The 15,679-nt window shown below is 48.7% G+C and overlaps 2 protein-coding genes across 2 annotated transcripts; both read right to left on the reverse strand.

Moving 5' to 3' along the window:
* Positions 1–2: 2 nt before the first annotated feature.
* LOC132469515 (transmembrane protein 79-like) lies at positions 3–4,418 on the reverse strand (the record flags this gene model as incomplete). Its single annotated transcript, XM_060067507.1, is given in 5 exon segments — positions 3–55; positions 1,062–1,392; positions 1,394–1,659; positions 2,219–2,509; positions 3,600–4,418. Coding segments are annotated over 4 exon segments (930 nt in total), but the record flags the coding sequence as incomplete, so codon positions are not given.
* Positions 4,419–4,560: 142 nt separating this feature from the next.
* On the reverse strand, positions 4,561–15,352 carry ctdspl3 (CTD (carboxy-terminal domain, RNA polymerase II, polypeptide A) small phosphatase like 3). The gene is made up of 11 exons (XM_060067122.1): positions 15,039–15,352; positions 11,801–11,999; positions 11,541–11,681; positions 9,203–9,320; positions 8,707–8,818; positions 7,549–7,635; positions 6,934–6,996; positions 6,520–6,599; positions 6,049–6,175; positions 5,328–5,423; positions 4,561–5,238 (listed from the first exon to the last, which is right to left on the reverse strand). Exons 1-11 carry the CDS (start codon positions 15,168–15,170, stop codon positions 5,173–5,175), a joined length of 1,221 nt encoding a protein of 406 aa, XP_059923105.1. The 5' UTR covers positions 15,171–15,352; the 3' UTR covers positions 4,561–5,172.
* Positions 15,353–15,679: the final 327 nt, after the last annotated feature.

The raw sequence follows: 15,679 nt of genomic DNA on the forward strand, positions 1-15,679 counted from the left end.
ACGGGCCCCTCCAGAGAGCCGCTGCAGAACTGGCAGACCCAGCCGGAGAGCATCGCTGAAGGGGAAGGGAGAGGGGGGGGAGAGAGGGGGAGAGAGGGGAGACGGTTAGACAGCTTCCTGAACGGAACGCCAGGCGTCGGTTCTTTCCACGAATCGATTGGACCTCACACTGCTGGAACGGCCTAAACGCTGCCGACAGCCTCGCTCCAGATGATATTGGGAATAGGCATGAAGTGGATTTTCTATTTTTGGAAGATTGCCCCCCCCCCCCCCCTAAACACATTAACACACACACACTCACACGCAAAGCTTCGGTCTTTCTGATAAACAGCGTGAATTTATTTTCCATATTAAGCTGTCAACTGTGGCATTCTTAGACTGAATTAACTGGGTCACACTGGGCCGTACTCCTGTGTGCACCTCCTGGCCTTCCCGGTCGGGACGCCAGTAAACCCTGGGAGACGACCGGGACGCAGACCGGGAGAGGAGCCCTGTCTCCCTCCTTCCGTCTCCCCCATGTCTGTCCCTCTGTCTCTATCTCCTGTCTCCTTTTAAGGCTACAGACAGGAAGAGGAAGCATGGCTTCCCCTCCAGAAGCTCAGTGAATCCACCAAAGCTTTGGGTTCCAGAAAACCAAATCAAATTAAAAAACAGACAAAACCTCAAAACACCAGACTCATTCCGCATTCCTGGACTTAAGACGACTAGACGACCTGAACCTCTTCAATCCTCCCAAATAAAAAGCTGTTTTTATTATAATCGGCGAGCAGAGGGAGTTGTTTGGTTTGTTGTGAGGGACGGGACCAGCCTAGTCTGACCCCCAGACCCCATAGACCCCCAGTCCCCAAGCCCCCAGACACCAAGACCTTCAGACCCTCAGACCCCCAGACCCATAGACCCCCAGTCCCCAAGCCCCCAGACACCAAGACCTTCAGACCCTCAGACCCCCAGACCCATAGACCCCCAGTCCCCAAGCCCCCAGACACCAAGACCTTCAGACCCTCAGACCCCCAGACCCATAGACCCCCAGTCCCCCCAGCCCCCCAGACCTCCATACCTACCTAGCAGGACGGGCAGGGAGGCCACCAGGCAGCAGCCCAGGGTGAAGACGAGGCGGCTGCCCAGGTCGGGGCAGCGCGGGGCCTTGAGGGGGACGTGGAAATAGAGTGCATAGAGGATCCCCGCGGCGCACACCAGCGAGGCCACGGCGGCGCCCAGGGCGGGGGCCCGGCCCCCCCGGCGGCAGCAGCGCCGGCCTCCCGGCGGCAACGCGTCCGTCGCCACGACGACCTCGTCGCAGCCCTGGCCGCGCCCCCCCGACTCCGTCCAGACGGCCAGCTCCACGGTGTCGGGGGCCGCGTCGAGCAGGGGGCGGCCCTCGCCGGCGGGGGGGGGGGTGCTGGGGGCGGGGGTGCGGGCGGAGGGGGGGCGGGGGTTGGCGGGCCCGCCGCGCCGGGTCCGTCCCGTTGGGGAGGTCTTCGGCGAGGGGGGCGGAGGGGGGGGAAGGGGAGGGGGGGGAGGAAGCGACGACGCGGTTTTCCGAGGCGTCTTCCAAAGTGTGCGCCGTCGTGGCAACGGCGCTGGAAAGATCCCCCCCCCCCTCCGGTACTCCCTGTTCCCGACGCGTCGTCCCGCTGTCGTCTGGCCGGCTGTCGTCGTCTGGAATTGGACGCAAACACAAACGTCTGAGCAGCGCATTCAAATCAGGGTATTCAAAACATGGCTGGCATGGCTTCCTGTGCGCACTGCGGGAACGAGTGCTTTAATGCTTTGTTCTTTATGGTTAGGGATGTAAATACCAAATCTCATGATTTCATTTAGAACACATCTGCCATTTTTTATCAGTCAGCAAATTCCGTAAAGTCATTATACAACGCTGCCCTTTTTAACTATTTTGTTGTCTTAGGGTTAGGGCTAGGTTTTGTATATTATTCAGGTTTTGTTGGTCGAAATGACCCTGGGTGCACTGGCACGTCATTTCCAAGTCCTTTTGTTTACTCTTTTTTAAATTATTATTCTTATTCTTATTGTTATTAGGTTTTTTTAGGGTTATGGTTAGGTTAACCCCATTCTACCCAATCAACACAAACAAAAGGTTTAAAACAAACAAACGCCATTTTTAAAAAAAAAAATCATTTTAGTATAATATAAACAAACCCCCAACACAAGTGGCCCCCCTAAAAGTGCGCTTGGAAGAAACACTACCCTAGTAACCCACCTCTGTGCGTATCGGCTGAGGGTCCGGTCCCGGGTTCCAGTGACCGCTGCGACCCGGTCACGGAGTGGGGTGAGGAGTGGAGCTCCTCCACCGAGGACTCGGGGCTGTCCGACACGGGCGCCAGCGAGATCTGGGTGTCCAGGTCCAGGAAGGGGGAGAAGGAGAGCCGCGCCGGGTCGATGTCCTGCAGCTGGTTGATGATGTCACTGATGGACTCCTTGACGCTGTCGATCTCTGCCCCGTCCTGCGGGTGAGCAGACGGACGCCCCGTGGAGCTCATGGTCGCACGGTCTGTAGGCGTGAAGACGATTTGGTTTTTGGGTTTATCGAGTATGATAACAAGTAAATACAATACAATAAAAAAGGTCTCCAAGGATTCCAAAATTACTTTGGATAAAAGCGTCTGCTATATAGGCCTACCCTAAATATGAATGTAAATTACTTCTAACGAGTAACGATAAAAACAATGATAATATCACACATTTTATTGACACACGTAATGCCTGATCACGTTATGGTAAAAAAAGAAAGAAAAAAAAAGTACATCAAAGCGTTTGCTTTCAACCCAGAGTCCTATCATACTATCATATTGTGCATTACACAGAAATACATTAAAACACAAGCTAAGTGAGGTTTATGCGACCGGCCCGTCCCGCCATGACGGGGTCCCAACATCTGGGGGTTGACTTTGGGGGCGGGGGGGATCTGGCGTGCTCGAGGCGCGGGCACGCCATCCACTTAACAGACACACGCACAACGTGCACGTCTGAACCACGCACGTCTTAAAGTAAAGGCTGTATTAGACTTTACAATATCTGTGGCCTACGATACGCAGCAACGTTGATAACGAAAAGTGCATTTGCATGGACGCTGGTTCTGCCCGTGATAAATGAGCAAGGATAAGAATTGGATGCACGATGGAGGTAAAAAAAAACACAGTGAAAGAGAAAACACGCAACAGGCAATGTGCGTGGACTCAAGTCAGCAGAGAAACCCAACTAAAGCCCGGACCTGGACCAGTTCAGCTGCAGATGGAAACACCATGTAGCCTATCGATCCCTAATCCCATTATAAAGACAAACGGACGCTTTGAGGATTAGATTTAAGATAGTCTTACAATATGCCTTGAGGCTACACAGACAAAGTAGAGGATGTGTCGATGTGAGAAGCCAGCCTACAAAAGAAACGCACAATCCATCGCCATGTATTGATCACGTTGTAGTTTTCTATTCTGCCACCACACACACATGCATGGTTATCGCATTGACCAAAAGTATTGGTCCAGACAAAACAAATCTAGCATAGATTACAGATAAGCTTTATTAAAAAAAACTGCTTTTAAAATCAGCACCAGTCCACCGGGATCATCCCAAAGTCTTACCTCTCAGACTGTAGCGATGGCTGGGTCCGTCTTTGCTTCTTTTATTATTGCAGTAAAATAGCGTCCGGTCGACCTGTGTGTGTGTGTATGTGCGTGTGTGTGTGTGTGTGTGCGTCTCCCTCCCCCCTCGCTCGCTTTGGGTCCTGCAGTCCTCTCAACTTCTGAATCAAATTTCAACCAGGACCAAATACTACGCAGTGGCCCCGCCCCCCCAGCCACTCCGGGTACCGCGCAGTCCCGGACCATATGGAGCACATCAACCCGGAGCGGATACACACACCACCCCACGCCAGGGGAGGGGAGGGGGTGGGGAGGGGGCCGGACTGGGTCCGTCTAGCACCAGGGATTTCACAAGGAGAAACCTCTCCAAACCTCTCCTTCCCCCGAGTCCCCTGGAAACAGCGCTGGGTCGATCGTACATTGTTTGCTGCCCGGTCCCCCATTGTCGTCCGATAATAGAGTAGAGGGAGTAGGGCCCGGACAATAGTTATTAATCTTCTAGAATGGTTCAGATTGAGGTTTTTTTTTGCGGGAGACGGACAGTTGGTGGAACTTCGAGAGACCTGGCTCATGTTTAGAGTGAGGGGAGGGGGGAGGTTCGGAGAGAGAGAGTAATTGGAGGTTCTTGATGCCCTGCCTCGTTGTTTTAGCAGCGGTGGAGAGGAGTGAGCAGCCAGGAGCTGCCTTGTAGTTGCCTGTAGGTGGTTTCTGTATAGCAGTCTGGACCAGGTTTAGAAACAGGGGTAAGATAATCGGGGCGGCTGCGACAATAGCGCGCTTTGTTCTTGCAGGCACATGTGCCGTGGTGAAGTGAGGGGCAGGCTGATGAGAGGGTTGGGTTTCACTGCAGCCTTGGGAGGCAGACGGCTGGTTGGCCGGTATGAAAAAGAAAGAAAAGGAAAGGCCTGCTGCTCCCACCATTGAAGCTTATAATAATAATACCAAATTGATTTGCATAAAATTTCTCAAGGATTTTAATATTTTGTATACAACAATGGTACATTTTATACACAAGAGCATTCAGTTTGCCGGCAAAATCAACAAATTAATTTAAACAGGGTATTTCAAGGTTGTGGTTGAATAATTATTTACACATTGGTGGTTCACTGTTAGCTGGTGGAAAAGGGTGCACGTGAAACGGCAGTTGACAGGTGACAAATTATCGCACAATTTCAAGTTATGGTCCGAGTCACCGCACAGATAAGGCGGGTGATTGTATCATTGAATAATGTTGGTTTTACGAGGTTCAAGCGGAGAGGAGTGACTGCAGTAAGCAGAGGGGACAGAAGTAGGTGTTGTGTCACGGTGAAGCATGTGACCCCGAACTCAAGTCCTCAGACAGAGTCGCCACGGTAACAGTGAGCAACGCCGCAAGTTTGAGGTCTTCTGAAAGCTGCTGCCATGGGAACACAGCGGATCCGGGTCCGTGTCTGTCCGGGCGAGTGAGACCCGTTGCCACGGCAACGCAAGCGGACGCGTCGTCTCTGTGCGAGGGGGGGGGGGGGGGGGGGGGGGGGGGGGGGCGCGTTGTCGTGGTAACGCAGCCAAACAACGCTGGGGGTCGTCTCCCCCCTCAGTCTTCGGACAACAGCCGATGGATGTGGTCCTTCCGTCTCTTCAGAACGTCCCGGAAGTCGACCTGCAGAGATTTGTTGATTAAAATCAATAAAAAAGGATCATAAACAGTGGTAGGACCCTTGGTGGCCCGACCGCGGCGACAGGACTCACCGCTGACGACAGCTTCTCCATGTAGTGGACCAGCCTCTGCAGCTCGCGGTCGTCCTGCTCCCCGCTCCAGCTCTTGATGGGAACCGTGTTCATCAGCTGGAAGAGAAGCCGTCCCAGGAGACATTACTTACTGCCGCCCGTCTGCCCCGCCTCCTCGTCGTCGTCATCATCATCATCATCATCATCACAGCCAATAGGCATGTGGAGGTTCACATGCTCTGTGTCAGCACCGTGCACCAATGGCAACGCGCCAACCCCACCCAGAATGGTCTCCATGGGGGGGGGGGGGGGGGTGGGGGGCAACACATCCACCGCTGACGGGTGTAAACTACAACCAGAGTGGATATAGGACACGTACGGCGAGGACAAAAGCCAACCGCTTTCCCGTCGGTTCTGGAGACTTGGAAGAAAAAAAGGCTTGATGGAAAATGAACCGAAATGAAGTCGACTTCAGCGTCCAGGAGAAATCTGAGCTTTCTGGAAACTTATCTTATACGGCTTTGGCGGGTGGATGGTTAAGCTCCGTCTCAGCAGCGATTTATTAAATACCCACGTCCGAGGAGTACGATTCCCGGACTCCTATTTCACATCGCTACGTATATCTCGGCATCGGCGAGTAACCGAATGAAGTGCTTGCACTTGGTCTGAGAAAAAGTGGAATCGGTGCACCCCTACTTACCCCCGAACTAGTTAAGGGAGGCGGTGTGTGGAGGGTACTCACTTGGTAGGGGTAGGTGTGGGGAGCGTTGTCCAGGATCACCGTCTTGCTGGGGTCCCGCTCCAGCATGTTGAGGTCCTTGATGTAGTGGCCCATCACGCAGGTGCAATGCTCCTGGTACAGCCGATGGCTTCAGGGGCCGAGGGAAGGGAGACAACGCCAGGTTAACCCCCCCCCACACACACACACACGAGATGTGGACACTGCACACACACAGGGTGGATTTGGAGTTTGGACAGTCGGGTTGTGTGTCATGGTTCAACCTTGACTCTGAGGAGCCAGAGGCAAAACATCCGTAGTAGTACTGGGAAAGCACTTGAGACCCAAAAAAAAAACACCGCATTTGGACCAAGGTTGTGTTTACGACAAATGTCCCGAGAAGCCAACGGAGACGTTTGCATAAACCCCTGAACGCAGAACACATCCAGCGGGGTGCTGATGAAAGGGGGGGGGGGGTTCTTGTGACTGACGTACCGAAACAGTTTCCTCTGAGGGTCCAGAATGTCCAGCAGCTTCTCTGCGTACGCCTTCTTGGCAGACGTGTAAACGAACATCTGCACACACGGAAAGGTTGAGTTTTTTTGGTCCGAAAGCCTGAAACACCCCGTCAGGCCCTGACTGTGTGCAATGACAACCCAATGCTATGCTGCGTCGTGTTAACCCGGGGCTATGCTAAACCGATGCTATGCTAACTTGGTGCTATGCTAACCCGCCTCATGACCCGACAACAATAAGACAGTACACCACGTACGCTAGATAGCTTGCGAAACCGCCAAACCTCTTGCCGGTTAACTGCACACTCTTAAAGGTGACCCTGCCTCACAGGCTGGGACGACATGTATGTTGTAAGTCCTTGCACAAAACAGATGTTTAAAAGTGAGCCCATACCTCGTAGACTTTGGCCATCGCTTTTAGGAAGTCCTTGACGTGCGGACGGAGCACCACGTAGACCTGTGGAGAGGGAGAGACGGTATCAGAACCATGGGGGTCCTCCCCTTACTGCTGCTAGGGCTCAGTCGAAGGGCTAGACCTCTCAGCACCGTGTGGGTCTGCTTAGCTCAGGAGGTAGAGCGGTTGTCTTGTAACCGAAAGGTTGCTACTTCGATCCCCAGCTGTGTCGATGTGTCCCTGAGCAAAACACTGAACCCTAACTGCTCCTGACGTCGGTGTGTCAATGTGTGTATTAACCGATGTAAGTTGCTTTGGATAAAAGCGTCTGCCAAATGCCCCAATTGTGTAGATAGTTATGGACCAGGCGGTAGTGTTTTCAAAACAACCATCTGATACGTCAGATTGGATAACTTGCCAATAGCATTTCTATTGTTCTTCATTTGATTGAATACATCCAGCCCATTTCACTTCATTTTGTATTCATATTTTCAAGTACTGCGATGATACGAAACCCTTTGTTCCCTGCGCCCAAAGGGTTCCATCAAATCAAGCAACAAGGACACCGACAGAGTTAAAAATGGTGTTAGATCTACATTTACAGTCGATGCCCACCTTGTACTGGTGGTCCTGGAAGGTGGTGTTGAAGGTACAGTCTGCGTTCTCGATCACATTCAGCGAGCTGAAGAGGAGCGTCTCATCCTGCAGACAAACATTCATAGATATTATAATAAAATATTACTATGTTATTAAATTATATTCACTGTGCGTTGGCGGGCAGGTGGATGGACATACACAAATGGCTCCCCTATAAAAAGTGTTACTACCAGTTGCCATCTTCCAAATTTGCCGTGTTCTAGTAATTAAAACGCAAGCAGGATCTTCTACGCAGCGGCTATGAGATAGCCTTGAGTGCATTACTTGTTCCTAGTTAAAATGTTTCAACCCAAACGTCTAAGCCCTACCTAAACATGCACCTTCATTAACGTTACATTTTGGATTTACAGAAAACGCCTCGTATATAAATCTCTGCTAAATGACCGAACTGTAAACACGGCGATACGATTTGGAGTCTCACTCAAGGCCTCGTGCAACAGATTCACAGGTCGTAATGGGACCAATAAGGATACCCAGACAACATCTGGCTGTCATCATTATTTAATGGACTTGGGACCCCTTGTTGCCGGGGAAACCAGACACCTGTTGCTGTGAAGCCGTGCCAAGAATTTAATCTCAGCCACCCAGAAATCTCCCAAGGGCATCAAAGGCCCATCGCCATGGCTGCTGGAAACATCGCTTCAACGAGGAAACGATTCTTAAGCCCTAAACCAGTTCCTCAAATTCCTTCTCAAGACCACGGTGACAATTATTAACCAGAGCTTTCTCCTGAATCCACAAGTTAGGAGCTTATAGTGTGTGCGTGTCTCTCTCTCTCTCTCAGTATAATGAGTCTGTGTGTGTCTGTGTGCGTGTCTCTCAGTATAGTGTGTCTCTCAGTATAGTGTGTTTCTCTCAGTATAGTGTGTCTCTCTCAGTATAGTGTGTGTGTGTGTGTGTGTCTCTCTCTCTCTCTCAGTATAGTGAGCGTGTGTGTGTCTTAGTATAGTGTGTGTGTGTGTCCCTCCCTCTCAGTGTAGTGAGCGTGTGTGTGTCTTAGTATAGTGTGTGTGTGTGTGTCCCTCCCTCTCAGTGTAGTGAGCGTGTGTGTCTTAGTAGAGTGTGTGCGTGTTGAGGAAGGGGATTGGGCGGTGGTTGGGTGTGAGGGAGACCGACCAGGTCCAGCACTAAGGTGCCGTTGGGCGTGCTCCTCATCTTGGGGGGGATGTCGCGGAGGCTGGGCTTGTACTGTTCCGAGCGGGCTGGGATGTTCTTGATGAAGGTGAAGCTGGGAGGAGGAAGAGGAGAGGTAAAAACGTGGCTGTCCATAAAATACAAAGTCAATCATTTGATCTGACGATACACTGCATGTATAATGATAAAGTCCAGCTGCTCCTTTGCAAGTTTTCTACTATGCGACATCTTTACTTTAGAGAATACATTTGTGATACAAATCAACGACAAAACAATATTCTTAAGAATCAGGCCTGTAGTCCTGCTTACCTTTTATTATCACTAATAGCCTTTAACTTTCTATACGAGCAAACCTTTACAGGGATTTGATTCGGGTAAAGCTGCCAGCAGATGCAGAACTCACTGCCCTTCTCTCCGACCAGAGAACCCATCACGGGCCTACGACCGGTCTACCCAGGAGATGGAGAACCAGACTCACGGGCTGAAGACGTCTTCGGCGTCCTCCTCCCCGGCCAGCGGACCCATGGCCCCGTAGCCGAACACGAAGCGCTCTGGACTCATCACGATGTCCCGGTCCTCACTGGGACTGCTGCTGTCTGCACACACACCGCCGCCAACACACAACGCCAATAAAACACCTACACAACGCCATTAAATCCCCTACACAACGCCATTAAATCCCCTACACAACGCCATTAAATCCCCTACACAACGCCATTAAATCATCTACACAACGCCATTAAATCACTTACACAACGCCATTAAATCCCCTACACAACGCCATTAAATCACCTACACAACGCCATTAAATCACCTACACAACGCCATTAAATCACTTACACAACGCCATTAAATCACCTACACAACACCATTAAATCACCTACACAACGCCATTAAATCACCTACACAACACCATTAAAACACCTACACAACGCCATTAAATCACCTACACAACACCATTAAAACACCTACACAACGCCATTAAATCACCTACACAACGCCATTAAAAAACCTACACAACGCCATTAAATCACCTACACAACGCCATTAAATCACCTACACAACGCCATTAAATCACTTACACAACGCCATTAAATCACCTACACAACGCCATTAAATCACTTACACAACACCATTAAAAAACCTACACAACGCCATTAAATCACCTACACAACGCCATTAAATCACCTACACAACGCCATTAAATCACTTACACAACGCCATTAAATCACCTACACAACGCCATTAAATCACCTACACAACGCCATTAAATCACCAACACAACACCATTAAATCACCTACACAACGCCATTAAAAAACCTACACAACGCCATTAAAAAACCTACACAACGCCATTAAATCACCTACACAACGCCATTAAATCACCTACACAACGCCATTAAATCACTTACACAACGCCATTAAATCACCTACACAACGCCATTAAATCACCTACACAACGCCATTAAATCACCTACACAACGCCATTAAATCACTTACACAACGCCATTAAATCACCTACACAACGCCATTAAATCACTTACACAACACCATTAAAAAACCTACACAACGCCATTAAATCACCTACACAACGCCATTAAATCACCTACACAACGCCATTAAATCACCTACACAACGCCATTAAATCACTTACACAACGCCATTAAATCACCTACACAACGCCATTAAAAAACCTACACAACGCCATTAAATCACCTACACAACGCCATTAAAAAACCTACACAACGCCATTAAAAAACCTACACAACGCCATTAAATCACCTACACAACGCCATTAAATCACCTACACAACGCCATTAAATCACTTACACAACGCCATTAAATCACCTACACAACGCCATTAAATCACCTACACAACGCCATTAAATCACCTACACAACACCATTAAATCACCTACACAACGCCATTAAATCACCTACACAACACCATTAAAACACCAACACAACACCATTAAAACACCAACACAACACCATTAAAACACCAACACAACACCATTAAATCACCTACACAACGCCATTAAAACACCAACACCATTAAAACAGCACAACGCAATTAAACACATTAGAGCACACCACCAACACAACCCCATTCAAACACATTAGAACACCAACACAACTCCATTAAAACCACAACACAATCAATTAAACATTAAAACAACACCAACACAACCCCATTAAAACACGCAAGAACACCACCACCACAAAAACAACAACACATTTAAAAACCTCTAACATTGCCACGCTTACTGCACACTGTGTCCACTCCTTATGCACGTAAGCGTGCTCAAAAAAACGTGAGTCACAAGAGGCTTGGATTACTTAAACCCATCTCATGCTTGTTTAAATGCTTGTCTCTGTTGGTAAGCCTAGTTGGAAGTGTATTTTTTCGCTATTCTGTTCAACTGTATGGTCCTGCATTTGTCCTCTTCGCTGATACGAATCGGTGACGTGTATTTTCTAAATGTAATCAGTCAACCGTTCCTCCTCCTCCTCTTTATTGATGGGGGTGTTTTGTCATGGGATATGAATACTGTGCCAGTAAGAACGGTGTTCCTTACCGTACACATCCCGGCAACAATTAGTTTTCACAGTATTTATATTATTACGGTGCATTCAATTTTCCTATATTGTACTATACTAAATAGGGCTGATGGAAGTCTATCTTCTTTCAATTCGAACACAAAAGCTGACAGGAACAAAGAGGAACGTCTGTGTTGTTGTATTGAGACGGGTTCATCCGTGTGTAAAAGCAATCGGTGTCTCTGGGGGGGCCCTTGTGCGTTTGGGGCCACTCACTCTCTTTGCTGGGCGTGAGGAAACGGGACAGGGGCGAGTAGAAGCTCCCGGACGCGGAGCTCCGGGGCCGGCTCCGCTCTGGCTTCATCAGCGACAGGCAGCGCTGGGTGAGCGGTCTGACGGGCGTGGTGAAGCCCGGCTCTGGAGCCATCATACCGGACAAAGGAAAGAGAGAGGGAGAAAAACGTCGGTGAGCGTTGAGGTGCCCTATGACCGCTGTGGGAGGTGCTCCGTAGCGAACCGCCCGGAGGGCCCCCCACCTTTGCCTCGTGCGCCGACGTCCTCGACGGCGATGGCTCGCTTCCTCCCTCGGGGCCGCCTCGTGGCCATGGGAACCTCATCGTCGGACCCGGGGCAGACCGGATCGACCCCCTCGCGGCGGACCGAATCAATCACCTCGGGGCTACCGGCGTCGACGCCGACGGGGCTGCATGCGTCAACCGTCACCTCGCAGGCGAGCTGCAGGGAGAAACACAAGAGACCGGATCGTTACCAAGTGGACGCTCATCAACTCCGTGGGACAACGTGTGCTGAGCTCTTCGTTTTCAATTACCCATCAACTTTGAAAGTCAAGTCACATTCAGGACGACGGTATATAAAGACTACAAATGAATCATAAAAGGACAGGCTAAAAAGGTGTAAATACGGCTGATCTAGGGTTAACAACTTGCGTGTATGGGACAGTTTATGGACATCATTAAAGTACTAGCCTGCTACATTACAATAAACGCCAGTAAAACGTCTTATGATTGTTGCTGTAAAGGTATTGGCTGATTGCCAGACGTGATAAGGACTTGAAAACAAAGTTTTCTACGTGAACCCTACGGAGAGTTCACAGGCCCAGTGACGTGACCTACTACTGCTTTGACCCCCCTACGACACATAATCCGCCCCCCCCTGCCGCGCCGTCCCAAACCGGGGTGCAGAGAACGTCCTGTAACCCTTACGTGAAGCCTTTACTTAAGCCTTAAGCCCTGAGCTGGGCTTAAGCCCAGCTCAGACCAAAGATTCGCCTTGCAACGAGACGGTTTTAGAACGTCACAGGGGCGGTGTGAACTGGTCGTTGCAAGGAGTCGCCAGAGATTGAACACGTCAAATCGCATGGTCCAGTTTTAAAACGCGGCGATTTAGCTATTTCTCTTCAGCCAATCACAGCACAGAACAACTTGTACGTCACAGCCTTACTAGAGTTAAGACCATAAATTGGTCACGTTTCCAAAAAATAAGACGCCTTTACATCCAGTTATTCAAAACCTAATGTTGTGTTTCCCTCCACTGCTTGAAAATGTAACTGCTTAAATCGTTACATTGCTGTAGGTCAGAGAATTGATTTTAAAATCATGTTGCTAACCTATAAATCTCTACATGGTTTAGGCCCAAAATATTTAACTGATATGCTTCCACTACATAAGCCTTCTAGAACACTAAGATCTTCTGAGACCAATCTGCTCATTACCCCAAGAGTAAACATGAAACATGGGAAAGCAGGATTTAGTATGCAACAAATAGCTTGAATAAACTCCCTGAGGATTTAAGACTTGCCCCAACTCTGAGCACCTTTAAAACAAGATTGAAGACTTCTATGTTTGCTTTAGCTTTCTGCTAAATCTTAAATACCTTGCAATTTCTAAAAAGCTTCTTTTCTTTTTTTTTTACTTTGCCTTTATTTTACTAAAATGCCTTTTTAACTTTCCCTTTATTTTCTATTTATTACCAGAAAGATACATGATCTGATACCAGAGAGAAAGGATAAGGGAGACCCAAGTTCTGTCTGGGTTAGAGTCCTAGAATCTGTGTTGGAGTCCCAGAGAAAGGACCAAGTTCCTTTAGGTCGGGTTGGAGTCCCGACGTGGGTTCCAGAGAGACTGTTGATCTGATCTTAAATACATTGCACTTTCTATTTTACTTACTAAAATGCCATTTTAACTTTCCCTTTATTTTCTATTTTTACCAGAAAGATACATGATCTGATACCAGAGAGAAAGGATTAGGGTTTGAGACCCTTTTCTGTCTGGGTTAGAGTCCTAGAATCTGGGTTGGAGTCCCAGAGAAAGGAAAGACCCGAGTTCTGTCTGGATTAGAGTCCCGACGTCTGTCTGGGTTGGAGTCCCAGAATAAGGCCTTTGGTTCATGGTTAGAGTTACTAGAATCCGGGTTGGAGTCCCAGAGAAAGTACCAAGTTCCTTTAGGTCGGGTTGGAGTCCCGACGTGGGTTCCAGAGAGACTGTTGATCTGATCTTAAATACATTGCACTTTCTATTTTACTTACTAAAATGCCTTTTTAACTTTCCCTTTATTTTCTATTTTTACCAGAAAGATACATGATCTGATACCAGAGAGAAAGGATTAGGGTTTGAGACCCTTTTCTGTCTGGGTTAGAGTCCTAGAATCTGGGTTGGAGTCCCATTTCTTTGCATATGTTTTCTTTTACTTATCTATTATATTGTATGACAACGTTTATATGTGAAGGCCTTGTGTATGAAAAGTGCTATACAAATAAATTTGCCTTGCCATGCCATGCCTAAACAAAGACAGATCAAACTGAAATTCAACTAAGGGAAAATGCAATGTATCCAACAACGGGTAATCTAAAAACTAACTGTAAGCTCCAGCTATTTACTCCGATGCAGATGTAGTGGAGAATGACAAAACACACTAACACTAGCCTACTCTTAAGCAAAATAAAAACAAAACTAATCTCAAACCTAACTAATCGCAAATCTAACCTACGCAAATTATGCTGATGCTGTGGCGGCTCTCAGCTGTGCCAGAGCGTTCACAGTTGCTAGGGAAACCACCCACCGTCGCCGCCCGTTGCAGCGCGTTGCAGGCAGCCAGTGTGAACTGCCCAGTTGAACGTCGCAGCCCGTCTCGTCGCAAGAAGTCGCAAGGAGATGCGAGTTGCAAGGCAAATCTTTGGTCTGAACTGGGCTTTAGCATTCTGCCCATCCCCTACTAAACCGGTGACACCCAACTGCTTCAAAAGAATAATGGGTCAGATCATATCTTGTAACGTCACTAACCCTATACTCAAAACCTCAACAGAAGTCAAACATCTACTCCAACCATTGATTTGGGTGTGCATTAATTCATCATAGCAAAATCACAAGGCTTAACACGAGACCACTTTAATACCAGTCGGACCAGGGTAACATTTCTTATTTATTTCTGGATATAAGTGGCAGCAGCATACTAAAGGAATGGTGGTTGACACTTGTTTCTAAGAACATCCTTACTGTACCGACAGCGATTTATTGACGTTTTTCTTTCTTCTTCCAAATGTACTTATTCTAAGTCGCTTTGGACCAAAGCGTCTGCTGAATGCCCTAAATGTCAATATAAATGCAATTGTGTTTAAATTAGCATTAGCCGCTGTGTAGCTGGAGCTAGCTCCTCGGCTACCCGGCGGGCCAACGACCAGCCAGCCAAGCCGACTACATGGCCCCTAGTAGTATCGTATGATACAGTATTACATGGTAGTACACGGTGTGAACGTACGGTTATGATCTTCCTCGGAGTGGGCTCTTTAGTGCGGGTCAGCTGCGACCTTCTGTTGGCTCTGGAGCAGCGCTCCTCGTCGTTCTTCCTCTTCTGCGGGTCGACAACCGGGCGTCGAGACCTCAGCCTCATTTTCTTCGCCACAAACTGAGCGATCCAAGAGCATTAAAAACCCTCCAGCGATGGACGTCCAGGAAGATCTGGACGAATTCAAACGAACTGGTGAGGTCTTTGTTGTGAGTCTGACCTACCTAGCTAGCTTCACGGCCTCAAACCGAAACAGTGTTTGCTGTTTAAATCTGCCGGGCGCGGATAGGTTGGCGTCCCGTGGACGTCACTGCTGGGCGGGGCTTCGTGGCGTACCACGTGGCCGACTGGTCACAAGTCAGTACCATGGCGGTGTTCTTTCAGAGTCGGTGCTCTTCTAGACCTGATCATCTTTCCTCCACTTACCTATGTCATACACTCTGTGCCCTTCTGGACATGTGTTATACATTCTATAATCTATACTCCAGAACTAAGTCGTACGGTCTGTGCTCTTGTAGACGCGTGTTATACATTATATTATTATCTATAGATGGATTCGATTTCCATTATTTGCATTTTGTTCTCTTTTTACCCATAACTAGTGACTGTTTGCA

The sequence above is a fragment of the Gadus macrocephalus genome, chromosome 12, assembly GCF_031168955.1.
Source record: "Gadus macrocephalus chromosome 12, ASM3116895v1".
In the NCBI taxonomy this organism is placed as follows: domain Eukaryota; kingdom Metazoa; phylum Chordata; class Actinopteri; order Gadiformes; family Gadidae; genus Gadus; species Gadus macrocephalus.

Excerpts from the sequence above, each read along its gene's own strand:
- ctdspl3 (XM_060067122.1), bottom strand. The coding sequence starts at position 15,170 with ATGAGGCTGAGGTCTCGACGCCCGGTTGTCGACCCGCAGAAGAGGAAG. Across the intron at positions 8,819-9,202 it reads GCCGAAGACGTCTTCAGCCC|CTTCACCTTCATCAAGAACA; the intron begins GTGAGTCTGGTT and ends TCCTCCTCCCAG. Across the intron at positions 5,239-5,327 it reads TGGAGAAGCTGTCGTCAGCG|GTCGACTTCCGGGACGTTCT; the intron begins GTGAGTCCTGTC and ends AAATCTCTGCAG.